The sequence below is a fragment of the Leguminivora glycinivorella genome, chromosome 10, assembly GCF_023078275.1.
Source record: "Leguminivora glycinivorella isolate SPB_JAAS2020 chromosome 10, LegGlyc_1.1, whole genome shotgun sequence".
NCBI classification, from domain to species: domain Eukaryota; kingdom Metazoa; phylum Arthropoda; class Insecta; order Lepidoptera; family Tortricidae; genus Leguminivora; species Leguminivora glycinivorella.
This window is the reverse complement of record NC_062980.1, coordinates 13,893,890-13,911,362: the sequence shown is the minus strand read 5'-3', so window position 1 is coordinate 13,911,362 and position 17,473 is coordinate 13,893,890. Positions and strand designations below refer to the sequence as shown.

General features: G+C 36.6%; 1 protein-coding gene across 1 annotated transcript; it reads right to left on the bottom strand.

Moving 5' to 3' along the window:
• Window positions 1-159: 159 nt before the first annotated feature.
• LOC125230279 (DNA repair protein RAD50-like) lies at window positions 160-17,381 on the bottom strand. The gene is made up of 22 exons (XM_048135395.1): window positions 17,041-17,381; window positions 16,650-16,833; window positions 15,841-16,026; window positions 15,315-15,528; window positions 15,070-15,161; window positions 13,821-14,030; window positions 13,010-13,176; window positions 11,792-11,940; window positions 11,376-11,490; window positions 10,389-10,625; window positions 9,858-10,016; window positions 9,338-9,451; window positions 9,056-9,253; window positions 8,513-8,659; window positions 7,142-7,357; window positions 6,395-6,555; window positions 5,356-5,590; window positions 3,981-4,187; window positions 3,233-3,429; window positions 2,791-2,895; window positions 2,009-2,125; window positions 160-1,083 (listed from the first exon to the last, which is right to left on the bottom strand). The coding sequence occupies exons 1-22, from the start codon at window positions 17,293-17,295 to the stop codon at window positions 837-839; spliced, it is 3,912 nt and encodes a 1,303-aa protein (XP_047991352.1). The 5' UTR covers window positions 17,296-17,381; the 3' UTR covers window positions 160-836.
• Between the last annotated feature and the right edge of the window lie 92 nt (window positions 17,382-17,473).

Here is a 17,473-nt window from a genome sequence, read left to right as displayed (position 1 = left end):
TCTCTTTTCTACGTATTTATTGTAATGTGTTGTTAATAAATACTATTTAATTAAATTTATTTATAAAAACAAATCAAATAATTTTATTCACGTTTCACATTTCAAGTAGGTATTATTTATGGCACATGTAAATGGACTTACTGTATTTGAAGTAATTTGTACACTATTAAAATGATTGACGACTAATGATTAATAATTTACAATAAAACTATTTGGGATCACCCTATACGGAGCGTGACGTCAGATTAATGTCATCGGCATGAAAAGTACGCTCCCTGCTTATCAAGATTAAATAAATGCCAAGGCACTGCCTTCAACAATAAATATAACCTCCCGCGGTGAAGGTACAATGAGCTGCAAAAGAGCATGGTGAATTTATCAAATACATGCTTCATAAATTCGTAGCTCACTGTACCTTGTGGCAGTTACGCTATTAATAACGCTCACTACATGGCGTTATAAAGGTACGTTTTTTAACAAATGGAATGGTAAAGCTACATAGGTCAGGAAATTAATGATCGCTAGACATAGCAGGAAATGCTAGGAAGAAAACTTTTGGCTTCATAACTTTCTTTAGATTATTCCTTTGCATAGTTAAAATTTAATTCCCTTTGTTTAATAATCAATAATCATCATGTCATGTCACTAAGATGCACAGTTTTCGAGATATAAATCATATAAGCAAAAACCCAAAAGGGACCTTCAAAACCCCCATATTCCCCCTTAGGGGGTAGGGGTAGGGGGGTGGTACTTTAGATATGCTAATTATAATAATAAAACTAGCCCATTAGTTTAGTTCCTCGCATTTCCCTCTACCTTTTGAACGCTTGACCTACTCAAGTGAACCTAATTTTCTTGAGCCTAGATTTCCCCTCATCGTTCCTAGAGACCTCGTAGTAATGCGTGACCTTGTCGACGTTGCCGAGGGACTCGATGAACTCCTTGTCGTGCGTAATGATGATGAACATGAAGTTCTTTTGGCGCATGCGCTCTTGGACTATCTCGCCGAGCGCGGCGCAGAGGCTCCGCACGTTCTCTGCGTCTAGGTTTGTTGTTGGCTCGTCTAAAGCTAGGATACCGAATCTGAAAATAGTTTTTGTTTTATAAACTCTAGTCTAGTGTAGTCTAGTCGGTAGTGACCCTGCCTGCTACGCCGCGGTCCCGGGTTCGAATCCCGGTCAGGGCATTTTTTTGTGTGATGAGCACAGATATTTGTTCCTGAGTCATGGATGTTTTTCTATGTATATAATTATTTGTATATTATATTACATATATCGTTGTCTGAGTACCCACAACACAAGACATCTTGAGCTTACCGTGGGGCTCAGTCAATCTGTGTAAGAATGTCCTATAATATTTAATTATTATTTATTTACTCTGTTTTATAAGCTCAGTGTTCGTTTAGGCTAACTCTGGGCTTTGACGTAACAGTGCAGCAGTGCGTTTAATAAACGACATCGACATATCCAGGGTTATGAGACTACCAACCTCGTATATCAGACCAATCTAAAGCGATTGTGATACGAGTTTGAGTGGCAAAACCGAATCAGAGTTGATTCAACTCTGTAAAATTTCACAGTAATCGATATTCATTGTAATCTGAACAGCTTTGATTTCAGGTTAAAACAGCAAATTTTTGGACTCTCAAAGAATCAGCTTTAATTTTAGTCCCTTCACGAACCTGCAGCATATGAAATGTTGCTTCGCATTTTCATTTATAATGTACCGCAATGTAAAACAATTCCAATAAAATGCATCTTTCATTAGTTAAATAATCTGTAGAATTTCGATATGACCAAAGAGTCGCTAGTGCTGGTTCTCCAGCTAAGTTTAATAGGTTACTAACCACAAAATTAAAATTTTGAAAGCTTCGGGAGCTAAAAAAATTTCAGGAGCTACGATGACACAGACAGACAGACACACACACACACAGACAGACACGTCAAACTTATAACACCCCGTCGTTTTTGCGTCGGGGGTTAAAAGTAGTATATCAAAGTTGACTTACCTGGAACTAAACGTTTCTGCGAGAGCCAACCTTATGATGAGGCAGGCTAACACCTTTTGTCCGGCACTGCATCGCCCCCTCATATCGATTTCAACGTTATTCTTACTTTGTACAACTCTGAAAGAATCATCGACAAATTATCATTATTTATCAGATATTCATCTGTTCATCCACAAGTGGGAAAAAAGATATGAAAAAGTCTAAACTTTTGTCACTATCTCGTTTAGAATATTCGCTGAGCTGGAACGGAACGAAGGAGCGGATGAAAATGTATCTGTGCATAAACATGGCAATAATAAATAAATATTGGGGGACACCTTACCCAAATCAACCTAGCCGCAAACTAAGCCAAAGCTTGTATTGTGGGTGCTAGGCGGCGATATACATACTTATATACACAGAAAACATCCATGACTCATGCGCAGATCCAGGGGGGGGTCATGGGGGTCATGGCCTAAGTTGGCCATACAAATAGACCACGTGACCCCCCCCCCTGGGGCCCGGGCCTTTACCACGTGACCCCCCCCTGGGCTAGAAGCTGGATCCGCGCTTGCCATGACTCAGGAAGTCAGGAACAAATATCTGTGTTCTTCACACAAATAAATGCCCTTACAGGGACTCGAACCCGGGACCGCGGCTTAGCAGCATGACCCTCACTACCAACTGCGCCAGACCGGTCGTCATCCTGAATAAAATGGTGGATCTTTCGATCATGCCAGCTTTAGTGAAATAAAAAAGTGAATTCCTATATCTACTAAATTTCCAAGTACGTTATTGCTTACCTATAATCATATTTCCGCCTTTCCATGTCTGCTGACATGCTTGATTCAGTCTTTATCTCTATGTAGTCAATATCGTTTCCCCTGTATATCTTCCTCCACATTTCCCTAAAAAATATCGTAAGTTAATACCAAAAACTTTGAGCTTCAAATAAATCTAACAGTGAAAAAAAAACACTGTCTTTGTGAGACTTGAGGTGCCTAGAGCCCAGCGCTCTACCAACTGAGCCACCAAGATTTCATCTCTAGTCAGTGATTACGATTAGTTACCATTTGCACTTTATGAATCAACGGGACCCCTAGCGACAGCTAGTGTTACATTTCTTAAACGGTTATTGGAACTCGAAATCTTATTGGAAAGTCAGTTTCAGTATAGTTACATTACTAAATTAATTGAATAAGCATAAAACTTAATTTTGAACGTTACAAAGACATTTTAACGTACCTTATAATGAGATTGATGTTCTCCATCTTTTCTCTATGGAACTCCATGAGACACTTTTCTAAAGCCGCAGAATACTCTTTAATGTCTTTGTCTAATGCCTGTGTCACTTTCATCTCGTAGAACTTTTCCCTATATTTCTTTTCTACGTCCTTATTCAGAGCTTTCTTTAGTTCTAGTCTATTTTGTTGCAGTCTTTTCTGTAAAATAAAATGCAATAATACAATTATGTAATAAATTACCTCTATGACCAAAAATGCTAAGCAGTATCTTCAGGACATTTTGCAAATAGGTATAATAGGGGAAAGAGTACTCTAAAATCTTGTTCATAATTGTTATTTGTTACAAAATCTAAAATAATATTTTTTTATATGACATTGCTGTTACCTAAATATTATGCAGAAACTGATTGACTGACATATTTTTTTTATGGGATAGGAGGCAAACGAGCAGACAGGTCGCCTGATGGTAAGCGATCACCGCCGCCCATGGACACCCGAAACACCAGAAGTGTTTGAGGTGCGTTGCCGGCCTTGAAGATGGGTGTACGCTCTTTTCTTGAAGGTCGTATCGGTCAGGAAATACCGCTGGCGACAATTCATTCCACAGTTTCCTCATATCAACGCACAGCCGAAACCGCTAGTCCTGGAGATTCCAAATTTAGCACCTTTTAAGGTGCGGAGCACTTTCAGCGCGGAGCGGGAGTGGCCATACTGTACGATAGTAATCTTTATTATATTGTGATACATACCTTAATTTCTTTCAACTCTCCCTCTGTTTGAGCTTTTTCTCTCAACAGCTGCGTATGTTTATTGATTAAAGGTCCCTTTTCCGAGATCATATCCATATTAACTCCGCTCATCTTCTCAGAGATTTCAGCTAATTCTTTATCACAGCTAGTTATTTCCGTTTGGGCTTTCCTTAGTTTGAGATTATCTTCTAAATTACGTTTGTAACTCTGTAAATGTGACAAAATTAAATTAGTAATTTATATACCTAGATATTTTCCTGAGACGAACGTCACGTTGTTAGTGCTTGACAAAATAAAAACATCGACAATCCTTTTATCGATAAATTACCCCTAATAATAATCTCTCTAAAAATTTGAATAATCATGTAAGAAATTATGTAAACTATTAAAATATGGTTCGTTTTATTATTACTGTCCATTTATTTTCAAACATGTGACATTTGTATAAAACATTAATATTATACACATAACGATGTAGGGAACAAATCAAATTATTTTATTAAATATTTTTTGATTTGTTTTTTTAAATTCCCGGCTTCGCCACCAGTGGGCTTGATCGCTTTTTCTTTAGTGTATGGTATCTATTTCAGTTTATAAATTATACACATAAATTCAAGCCTATATTCCCTAAACGGGGTAGGCAGAACACATTACATTGTTGTTACTATGTGTATTTTGTCTTGCCTGTGTTTACGAATAAATGTTTATTCTATTCTATTCTATGAAACTACTGAAGATTCAGTGCCACGGCAATAATTAATGACATATTATAATGTAAGTTATCGATGAACTTAAACATCGGAAGGAAGTCACTAGTGTCACTTCGTTCGTGCCAGAAAAATATCTAGGTATAGTAATTTACAAGACTATCAAAATAATGTGAAAGAATAAATACTTAAATATTATGTATATCCACAAAATGGTGAGGTAAAGCCGTTCTCTCGACTATTTTTCAGGCCATACCAATTACCAAATATTTCCAATTAATCTATTTTTTATTCTGTGATTGATCTGTGTCCAACTTTTACAAATGTGTTTTAACTTTACGTAACAGTCTAAAATAAAGTCGCAATAGACTTATATTGACCGGGATGTAGACCGTGATTACCTTTTTGATTTTTGTCGAGCTCCCGATAATTCGACGCAGTTGCATGCATCATGATCACGGAAAACTGAAGATGGCGGGTGGATGTCAAAGTTGCGTAGACAGTGCGCGATCTACCCTCCTTCGCGCGCGTCGGCTGCGTTGACTTTCAGCGTTACCACTGGTCGCATTCACACTCGATGGTCTGTCCCCCGGTCTATATCCCGGTCAATATAAGTCTAATGAAAATAACCGTGAATCATTCAAAATTTTAAAAGTCGCAATAGTTACCTCCTGTTTAGCCAATTCGTCCCTCAATGAGTCAATTCTCTTAGTAACCCTGTCTCTTTCCACCACGATCTGCTTATGCTGTTCCATCAACCGCTCATTCGCTTCTTTTATCTTATCCATTTCTCGCTGGATGTTCTTCTCTTCGTGTTGTTTTATTTCGTTTATGACTGTCTTCACTTTGTCGAACGAGTTTAAGATTTTGGTGATGAAGGTTCGCTTTGTGTCGATTGCGGTTCTGTGAAGAATCCATACTAATATTATAAGTGGGAAAGTGTGTGTGTCTGTCTGTTTGTCCTTCTTTCACGGCAAAACGGAGCGATGTATTGACATGATTTTTTAAGTGGAGATAGTTAAAGGGATGGAGAGTGACATAGGCTATCTTTTGTCACTTTCTGACCCCCTACTTACCGAAAAGGGGGGGTGGACGTTTGTATGGAGCTTTCCGCAATTTTCGAATTTAATGCGAGCGAAGCCGCGGGAAAAGCTAGTTATTAATATTTCTTAAATGTGGCCCCTCATCTCTAACTGGTTTTTCATATACACTGGGACCTTTTTATTAGAATTTCTGTAGTATGTTCATAGAAAATTGTATATGTAAGTACAATCCTACTTGAAGCATAAGTACCTACTCTATTGGACGCCACATAAGAAAGGCTAGTTTCAATCGCAACTTTGGTATATGTTGTTTGAAGTCTAACGATCATAAAATAGTTAAAAATGTGCTTTGTCCATTTGTGAGAAAAATACATAAATCAACATGACAGAACGGGACAAGACACTTTTTAACTAATCAGTTCAGTGACTTTTTTTATAAGGGTGTAAGTAACAGTGACGTTCTTAAGTAAAAGGTCAGATTATGGCTTGCCATAAGTAAACTTATCATACGGAAGAAAGCGACAATCATCTTGTCACCTTTCGCTTGAACATGGCACATTTTGTTCATCATTGTTATTGTTGTTAGTAAAATATTTTTAAATCTTGTACAGCTGATTTACAAGGAACAATTCAATTTAGTATAAAAATGCGTCTTAGAACATACCTATTCTTCTTCACTGTTTCAGTCTTGGCATCTTCTCTCTCTTTCTTTTCTGCTTTCAGCGCTCCAGTAGCATCTTGTAGCTGCCTCAGTTCTAGAGCGTATTTTTCGATGTTTTCTTTATATTGTTTAAGAGTTTCTTGCAGATTATGTAACTCTTGCACCTAAAAGAAAAAAAAATACATCGAATAAGTTACGAATATCAATCTCGGTACATTGCGACAAAGTTCATAATGACACGCCGCAAACGACACACTTTCATTGAGTAGACTAGGTAGTCTAGTCTAGGTATTTCAAAATGACTGAAATAACCTTCTTGTACTAGTTGCATAAAAGTTGGTATTGGGAAGTACTGGGAATTATTTCTCATCTATTACCAATTGTAGCAATGAGCGCAACAATCTGGTTATAAACATAAATAAATAAAATAAATAAATAAACAAATATTATAGGACATTCTTACACAGATTGACTGAGGCCCACGGTAAGCTCAAGAAGGCTTGTGTTGTGGGTACTGAGACAACGATATATATGATGCATACATATGATGGATGAGGGCATTTCTGGCGATTTAAGTCTACCAGTGCACATCTTTCGGTTGATATGGTGATGATGATCAGTGGTAACTATCGAGATAATTTAAATAAATTCATAAAACATTCAACATACAAGCTCAAGACCGAGCAAAGCGGCGTCTTGTGTTGGAGACTCGAGACTTATTTTGGGTTACCCCAGCCAAGTAAGACCTACCTTTTTCTGTATATTAAGATATTCCTCCTTCAACTTATTTTTAGCTTCAGCCTTAGCCTGGAGTTTCTTGGCGTGCGCGTTAAGTTTCATCTGAGCACTTTTCACTCGGGTCCGAAGCGTGCTGATCTTTTGTCTCAAGTCAGTTTGTTTCGCTGTCGCTTCGTCTAGCGTGAGATCGGAGTCAAGGCCGATGCATTGGGCCTTTATTGCTTCTAACTGTAAATAGAAATAAAACATTATTAGAGATGGGCCGAATATAGACTTTGCCGAATACGAATATTCGGCCGAACATTCGGTTCAGCTCTTACCGAACCGAACATTCGGCCGAATATTCGGTTACGCCATATTTTTAAAGCGGATGTTGAGATTAAAACTATTGAATGATTGATGATGATTACATAATATATTATGTTACTACAACAATGTTCTTATGATTTAGTGGATAACAAAATTGTTAAAACAACTCTGAACTCTTCTCAACTTTTAAACTAGGGTTTTTTAACTTAAAAAAAAACAACTGCATTTATATTTTGACGCATAATTAGATTATCTCTTTTTAGTAATTCCTTAGAAAGCTACTATAATAGGAGCTTATTATCCAATGGAATATGTAAGATCTTCATTAGAGTTATTTACTTTGTTTATTCGGTAAATATTTGGCAATGAAACCGAATTATTCGGCCGAATACGAACATTGAAAAACTTGCCGAATATGCCGAATACTTACCGAATATTCGGCCCATCTCTAAACATTATGGTAAAACAGGTTTTGCAATCTTTATAGATATCTGATTAAATATATTTTCTCCATACGCAAGTATTTGAGCCTTTCTTACGGAGACATAATAAGCCCGCGGTGCGAATGCTCTCTCTAGCTCAAAATCTTTGACTAGTTGAACGTTATCTACTGGGCTGAGCAACCAGCCTTTTTTTATACTACGTCGGTGGCAAACAAGCATACGGTCCGCCTGATGTTAAGTATAAGTACACAGCAAAAAGGAGTGTACATGTTCCAAGGAGGGTTCGGGTTGCCGACGACTCAAAGGACAATAGACGGAACAAATTAGTTCCGTAAGTCCTCCCGTCGTCGGCACACCGCACCCTCATTGAGCTCTGGCAGCCTAGCTCTTATTGTGCCTTTTATATAAATTTAACTTCTAAACGAGCGGTTCCCAAAGTTCACTAACTGGCTCCGAACCATCTACCAAATCTCTAACGGGACCAGCCTGATAGTCGTGTTAAAAGTTCGTAAACAATATTCTAGGCAAACATAACGGTTTTTTTCTAGCCTATTTTTGTGTCTAGTCGCTGCACAACGGTTAAAAGTATAAAATGCAGGTAATCATTTATCAATAAAAATAAATACATTACATTTTTAGTGATACTTTTGACTTCAGTAATCATCTGATCCATCAGTGGCATGTGGCCTGCGACCTGCTTGGCTGTCTGCAGCTTCTGCTCCGGTTCCATTAGGGACATCGAGATTTCTTCCACGGACTCCGATATGGTAGAAATATTCTAAAATAAAACAGGTTGATTTAATATAACTAATTCAAGAGACAGGGAGAATCCATTTATTTACATGAATAAATTTACATATAGAAAGTATAAGACTAATCATTCAAAAGACAGTTATACAGTTATAGTTATATTACTTGGGAGCTTGTGATACTATAATAGAGTGTTGTGTTTGTTAATTTGTACGTCTAGATTCTTATAATATAACATAATAAAAGTATGTGACTAGCACTTTTGGAAAGTAAAATTTGGAATTTTGGACGCACCCTTTATAGCTAGAATGATATTTAAAATTATCAGAATATTTACTAATATTTCGATTGGGCATTAGATAATTAAATTTAGCTACACATTGACAGCCACAATATGTTAAAATCTTAAATAAATCAATTGTACCTTGTCTACATCACTCAGTCTTTTCTCCAATTGTGGTATTTCCTTCTCCTTTAACGACTGTATTTTTTCATTCAAGGATCTCATAGCAAGCAGTTCATCTTTCTTGGCAGAGGCCCTTTGCAATTCTTCAGTGATTTTTTCTAATTTGGCCGGTACATTCATTACTTGAGTTGTCAGTTGGGATATTAAGTCTGTCACCTGTTAAAAAAGTTACGTAAAGATTAATTATTTGGATAATAATGTAAATAAAAAAATAAACACAATGTTAAAAACTTCTCTTACTTCAGTTTCAGTATCGAATCCACGGCTACACAAAGGACAACAGTTGTTATCTTTCAGCTGTGCTTTGTATTTGGTGTTGATGTATATTGTTGACTGTGCTAAATTTTGTTCTTCCTGTAACAAAAAACGTGGTGAGCTAAAAAGGCGACTATTACGTTTAAAAATGATTTAGATTTGTCCTTATCTTCTTTTCTTAATAATCTCTCGAATTTGCATAATCTGCGCGTTTACTTACTGTCCCACGTTGGGTGCCAAATCTAACAGTTTGGCATGCATTATGCACTAAAGATGAGGACTGCCCCTTGTAACAGTGCAGTGCTAAAAAGTAACCACAATACTTCTCATTTCTTGCCTTTATTTACCTACTTCAGTCACTAATGAGCATTCAGCTCAGCATCTTTACTGCAATGCTTTAACATTGGAGTCACACGTTGGGCGCCAAATACAATTCTTTGGCGACGATAATACTGCGACCTGAGGGAAACTTTCTAATGGCTATGACACGAGTATTGTCACATACCTGCAACTTCTCCACAGTACTATTTAATTTAGTAAGTGTTGTCTCATAGGACTGTGTACCGCAAGCCTTGTACATCTGGTCTTCAGCCTTCGTCAACTCGCTGCGGCGGTCGTTCAGCATCTCTCGAACGTGCTTACGTTCGGCTTCTTGACTAGTCACCTGAGCAAGCAAAAAGTTCCAAATAAGTATCGCCTATTGGCTGTCGTGGTAAGCTCTTGACGACCAAATGTTTATCTCCATAGTATGTTTCATTTTCATATTCTAGGGATGGTTCGCGAACAGCGCGAGTAAATAATTATTTAATTGACCTGAATCACAAACTTCTAATTCTCAACTAAATTACCTCTAATGCATCTGATGGCATAATTCAAAAAATTATCCTTGCTATTCATATTTTAAGAGATCGCGATAATCGTGTTTTGAGCTTTCGGGTCTAATTAAAATGGCGTCGCTGCGCAGGTAACGTAACAATAGAACCTTCTAGAATCGACGCTCGAGATGTGGGATCTCTAATGTTTTCGCTTTTCTCACCTCAATATGTTTTTCCTTTAACTTCTTTTTCATAGATTCCACCTCCGCTGATATTTCCAAATCAAACTTCTGTATGGCCATAGTGAAACCGTTCTCCGGCATTCGGCCCAACAATTCAGTAATAGCAGTTCTGTGCTTATTCTTTAACAGCATTAGCTGTTTTTCTTTTTGCTTCAAAGACTCTTCGATTATATCCCGTTCTTTTAATTTGGCACTCTGTTTTTGAAGCTTTGTTACCTGAAATAATTGTTTTATTGAATATGAACTGTAATTGGGTCGAATTATCGGGAGCTCGACAAAAATCAAAAAGGTAATCACGGTCTATACCCCGTTCAATATAAGTTTAATGAAATTAACCATGAACTATTAAAAATAAATAAATAAAATAAATAAATATTATAAGGACATTCTTACACAGATTGGCTGAGGCCCACGGTAAGCTCAAGAAGGCTTGTGTTGTGGGTACTCAGACAACGATATATATAATATATAAATACTTATATACATAGAAAACATCCATGACTCAGGAACAAATATCTGTGCTCATCACAGAAATAAATGCCCTTACCGGGATTCGAACCCGGGACCGCGGCGTAGCAGGCAGGGTCACTACCGACTGCGCCAGACCGGTCGTCAAAACCCTTATGACATTTAATTTCGAATCTGAATTGCACCATTGAGGAGGCACACTGACATTTTATCCCGCCAGGCGGCGCCTGTGCAAGTGCCTAGGCATGTCACTGTCATTCATGTGTGAGAGAAAAAAATATCATCTCGCTCTCACGTATGAAATTCTTTATCTGTGCAATTTTTCCATGCCTTCTCTCAGTGAGGAGGCCTCATTGAGGGAAGGCATGGAAAAATTCGCATACATCAAGCAGGCCTCCGTGGCTCAGTCGGTCAGAGGTTGGAACGGCAATCCAGTAGGTTGCAGGGCAATACCAGGCAATAAATTATTGCTCAAATTACATTGTTCTGTTCACATACCTTTTCATTGAGTTGTTCTAATTCATGTTCATGTTGCTCTATCACTTTTTCGTCATCATTAATTTCTCTTTGACATTCTTCTGTGTTCAACTCTTTTACTGTAGCTTCATATTCTCTATAAACAAATCAATACTATTACGTGTATTACATCAGAAGAAGACCATAAATTAAGGGATGTATTTTTTTTGTGGTTACATTACAAGTTTAATTTAAAAAAAATACACTATTGTTTTATAAATTAGCAACATTGATTTTGTACGAAAACAATACCAAGATGCCACTCAACGGAAAACTACCAAGACAAATGCAACTTTGAACTGTTTAACAGAAGGTTCAAATTGCAATGATAGGAAATTGCCTTTTTTAGGATATCTGGGCGACTATAGGAAGAAGAGACACAAGAAAAAGTTACTTACTCTTCTGCAGTTTTGACTTTCTTATCCAGCGTTTCCAATCGTAATTTTGATTCATTGGCGTCAATAATCTCTCTTTCGATCTTGACAATATTGTTCCTTACAGTCTTGATTTCTGATTCTTTGTTTGATATTTTTTGTTCATGCCGCGACTAAAAAATATGCTAAATTAAAATACTTGATCATAATCAATCAGATATTTAGTAAACAGTTTTAATATGTCGTAGTACCTATTTAATATATCCTTTAGTATTAATTACGGCTAACCTGTATTAATGGCTCGACCCCGGTGCACGGGAGATTTTCATACATTTCATTAAAGCATGCATATTTAAGAAACAGTTTATATTGGTCGAAAGGACCCGCATGCGAGAATAGAGATTTCATAATATCCAACTTTTACCGCTTTTACTCTCAGTTTCAGATAGTAGTCTATGCAAAGTTTCTACACTGCTGGAAATGTGTCAAATGTGCCTTCATACATACATACGAGGGTTGTTCCGAAAGTTGTTAGCTGTTCAGGCTCTATTCATGGGATTTGAATAAATGTTATACTATTCTGTGGGATATTTCAATACAGATCATATCCAAAAGAAATTATGAGACTAATGCGAATAATTAACTTATTATAATTTTTTTACCAAAAGTTGTTTTCTATGGAGTTTCTGACTTTTTTTTCTAAAGATTTTCTTAGAAAGATTTTTTTTTCTATAATTTATCGTATTCGTGTCTTTTTTCTATTTTCCAAATATGAATTACTGATGGACGTAAGGCTTATTTGATGTACTTATTTGTAAACATCTGATATTCATGGTTTTAGGACATAGCTCATTAGTCACCCTCCACTAAGGCACTATTATATTTACGTAATCAAGTGCAGTTATACGTAAATAAACAGTAAAGATTCTCAATTAGTACCACCTATAAATACAATAACTCTTGCAATGAAAAATAATGTTAAATCACAGTACGAAAGAATCTGAAGCATTGATCATAAATGTTCGCGTTGGTTAGACGTCGACACGTTGTAGTTAAATAAATATAAAAAATAAACTAATCTCTTTCTAAGCCCGAACCTACATCACCTACTACATTAGTCAATAATGAAAAATCCCTCAAAACAGTATAAGAAAAATACAAATCGCATGAATACAACCAGAGCAGCTAAAAACTTTTGGAACAGCCCTCGTCTACACTTATACAGGTATCAAAATAACTTACAAGGGCATCTATACTGGCATTGACTAGTGACTGAAGCTTATTCTCTTCCGCATCAGCCATGGATTTCAACTCCTCGAGATCTTTCTGCAGAGACTTGATCCTGTCTGTTACTGTGTTGATTGCTGCATCTGCTTCCTCGTTTGACTCTATCGGTTGCATATCAATTTCTGCAATAGACATTTAAATAAGTGTTGTTTCATATCTTCTACTTCCTCGTTCCCTCAATGCGGAGGATCGCGACTACAAGTAGCGTGTCTCCATTGAACGCGGTCATAAGCCATATGGACTGCATGGTATAGGCTGCCGCTAGTCGACTTCTTCACACAGTCAGAACATCTCTTACAAGTCCGATGATGAAGTAACAGCAACACTTAACTAATCATTGACATACTTTATGCCCTTGTAATAAGGATTACAAATATACAGCTAACAGTGTTGCCGATGGTACGACTTTCGTACATTGACCCGCTATTTGCTATCTCTATCGCAAGCGAGTTATAGCTATGCCATCCATGACGCCGTCTGCCAATGTTTCTGCTAGAACAATACCAATATTTTTTGTGTATGCGATACAGACAGGTCAATGTACGAAATTATTTTTGGGACAGATCTTTACTTTATAAAACTCATGATAAATCAATTTTTTATTTTTTTATTTATTTATTTATTCTATATTAAAAATCTTACATTTGTTCATAGACCAGAATGCCATGAAACCCTATCAGGTTTGTGTTGACACTCGATTCGTGGATACTGTATGTGTGGAATTATTGTACTGTAAGTTCTAAATGCTAAAATAAGGGAGACTTACCAGCCAGTTTAGCTGTTTCCACAATCATATTGTTCTTTTTATCGGTCCGATCTTGATTCTGGCTTTCCAGTAACATCAGCTTGTTAAACTTTACCTCATTCGCCATTTGCTCATTGGTAACTTTCTCCTCATCCTTATTGAATGAGAAGATCTTTTTGTTGGACTCAATAAGTTCAGTTTCCTTTGCTTTGATTGTGGTGCCATAATTGTCTGCAATAGGACAAGAAATAAAAATTGTCAAGATCTTTCATGCTAAATTAGGAGCACACAATGAGCCTGTTACGCGGGTCTGCACGACGCAATGTACTCTCGCGGCAAACGGCCAACTTGCGAGGCAGGTTGCTCGACTGTGGCACGTCTCCATTAGCCATTTGCTGCGCTAGGACTGCCTCAGCAAGTGCCTTATCCTGTGTAGACCTATTGATCTCTATAAGATATTCACTAAGGGCCAATACAGATCATACAGTTGGATTGTAATTTGTAACTGAATTGCAACTTGCATGGGAACAGAACAACAACGTCAGCACTAATATTTGTATTGTTTTCAGTATTTGATGATAACTATGCCTTAAAGCATTAAGTCCGCCTTTTGTACTGCAAGATTTTCTTTTGTGCAATAAAGATTAAATAAATAAATAAATAAGTCAATGAATGGAGAGGACCAGGAAGTGGTGACAGACACTCAGGACGCCCACTCAAGCATTGGGCGGATGACGTAAAGAAAACTGCCGGCATGGGATGGCATTACTTAGCCCAAGATCGAGAGGCATGGCAAAAACTGGAGGAGGCCTTTACCCAGAAGGGGATCCCAAAATAAAATAAAAAGTGAAATGAATTATATTTAATTAAGTATACATTTGTTAACTATGTTTTTATACAGTTAATAAGTGTTTAGCTTTCAACACAGAAGAGATAGTAAAATCAATGCTATTTTATTTTTATTTTATCATAAGTCAATAGCCACGTCCACACAGAGCAAGGCACGACCCGAGGCAATGTGCCCACGCGACTTACGTGTTTTGTGGACGTGTCTTAGCCTAGACAGTGAGTGCGAATTGCTCAGCTAAGCATCCTGCCCCAGTGTGGACCCAGCTATTGTTATGTATAAATAATAATAATAAACAAATATTATAGGACATTATTACACAGATTGACTGAGTCCCACGGTAAGCCCAAGAAGGCTTGTGTTGTGGATACTCAGACAAATATGAAAATAAAAATTAAATATTTAGAGATAATGAAACCATACCCATATTTTCCTGTAGCTCTGTGATTGATCCTTCGAAAATATTCTTGATATCTTTCTTCAGCTCTTTTTCTTGTGTTTGGCAATGTTCTAGCCTGCAGCAAACAGTTTTATTCTTTATTAAAATAAATACCAAAATTAATTAAGTGGAGTACAGACAAATGTACAGGTGGACTGCCAAGATAAGTCAGTGTATATGGTCCTATAGTATTAAGCCTAGGGTTGCTTGTTTACCAGGTTTTGCATACCTTGCTTTAATTTTTTCTCTCTTGGATTCAAAAGCTACTAAATTCTTCTGTAGCATCTCTATTGCCTTCAGTTTTTCCGTGATTGGGTTAAGCTCTTGAGTGATTTTAGACACTTTTAGTTCAGCATCAGAGATTCGACTCTCATCATTCACAACATTTAATTTTTTCTTATCCAGTTCCTCCTTTTGTTCAGTTAGATGGGCTACACTTTGCTCTAAAAAGAAAATTAATGATATAACTTGCAGGAGTAAATAGAGATAGTATGCAATCTTCGCAAAAGAGTATAGAAGTAATCAAATTCAGTAGTAAAGAGTATAGTAATAATCTTTAGGTTCAAGACACATAACAAATATGATTTACAGATTTAGATTTAAGAACAAGGATTCTTAGTTATTGCAAACCAATGTACCTTCTTAACTATAATTTCACATAAAAACTTCAAAGATTGACATTTTCTGATATTTGCTGGTCCTAAGATTTTAAAAGTAAATACTTCTTAACTTAAATTAATGCCAATTTAACTCACCTAGTAACTTAATAGATGTGGCATACTCCTTTCTGATCTTTCTCAGCCGATCAAAGCAGACGCTATATTTGTCCGCATCAAAGATTTCATCAAATCTCTCCTTGACCTTCTTACCCTCATCCAATGGCCAGCTGGCCTCTTCTTGGTGGCAGAATATTACGGAATTTAGAATTGCTTTAGAGACACCTGGAAATTGTATTAAAATTTATATAGACATACAACTTTTAGGCAGTGGTTTTAAGGTAGTTTACAGAAACAGAATAATGCATATATGGAGCCTATGTAAATAAATTGTCTATAATGATAGACTACCCGAACTGAGGCTTATTTAACCAAGTTACAATAGAAATTATTAATGGAAATCCCCAGACAGCGAGCCAAGAATCAGATACGGGTTTACAACTTTAGCGGCTAAGCACCCACTCAAGTCATTGGCACCTCTATTTTCATATATGGAGCTCAGAGTGGAAGTATTGGGAGTCTATGTTCAATAGTCTTTTTTTTATATTTTAAATTAATCTTCTTACATTGTTACATTCTGAAACAATGTAATGTGTGTGCTACCTGTGCTATACTAGCAGAAGCTTCACATAATGTCACTATCCTCATAATGCCCACCATACAAAAATGTTACTAGAGAATTTTGATCCTAGTTGCATTTTAAATTAAGTAGAGTTTAATTTGTTCGAAAAATTTTAGAGACAAAATAAATTCTACTTTATTTATTCATATGAAAGTTAAAATTCCAATGAACCCAAATGTACATCTCATTGCACATTGGGCGGCAAGAGGCTATACATAAAACTTACCAAGTTCTTGATGCATAACAGAATCCAAGTCAGCACATCTGGAAGATATATCTTTAACTCGCCCCTGTTCATCAATGATGGAGAGAAATGAGTCCAATGTTTTGAACACTGGTTTCTTTTTAGCCATGCATGTTACTCTCATAGATCTTGACACTTCTAGTTGTTTATCATTGGCATTTACTATCTGAAATTAATATCAAAATCCAAATATTTCAATAAATTTCTAATAGGACTCATTTCGCTAAGTACCTATAAAATTGTAGTACATATATTTTATAACTATAATATTTGCATCAGTATGCAGATCATTTATAGAGGATTTTATGCAGCCTCCATGACATAATGTTTTTGTTTCGTGCCGGTACTTCTGCGAAAACAATTCTAACCTTACCTTAAGTTTAACTTGACCCTGAACTTCAGTTGTTCTGTTAATTTTCGTGTCATGGACAAAACATTCGTTTCGACTGCCTGGTGGCATCTGTCCCGTGATGGCATATCGAATACTTTCAATGATTGTAGTTTTACCACAACCATTTTGTCCAAGGATAAGAGTCAACGGTTTATCAAATGATATTCGTTGTTCATCGGCATCGTCGGGCCCAAAACTTCGTACACCTCGAATAGCTAACGATTTGATTCCTGCCATGAATGAAATAATAACAATAGTATAATCTGCACGTGATATATACAAATTAATATAGTTTTCGCGCCTCCAAGACCGAAAATAGTGAAATAACACCGACAGACAACATATCCAAATGAACAATATATTTTTTTCAAATTTTCGTCATAGACAATCTAGAAAATGAAATGTCTACACGAGT

Coding starts and splice junctions, on each gene's coding strand:
- LOC125230279 (XM_048135395.1), bottom strand. CDS start 17,295: ATGGCAGGAATCAAATCGTTAGCTATTCGAGGTGTACGAAGTTTTGGG. Junction 6,556..7,141: donor ATCTTAATATACAGAAAAAG/GTAGGTCTTACT, acceptor TTTTTCTTTTAG/GTGCAAGAGTTACATAATCT. Junction 5,591..6,394: donor GAAACAGTGAAGAAGAATAG/GTATGTTCTAAG, acceptor GATTCTTCACAG/AACCGCAATCGACACAAAGC.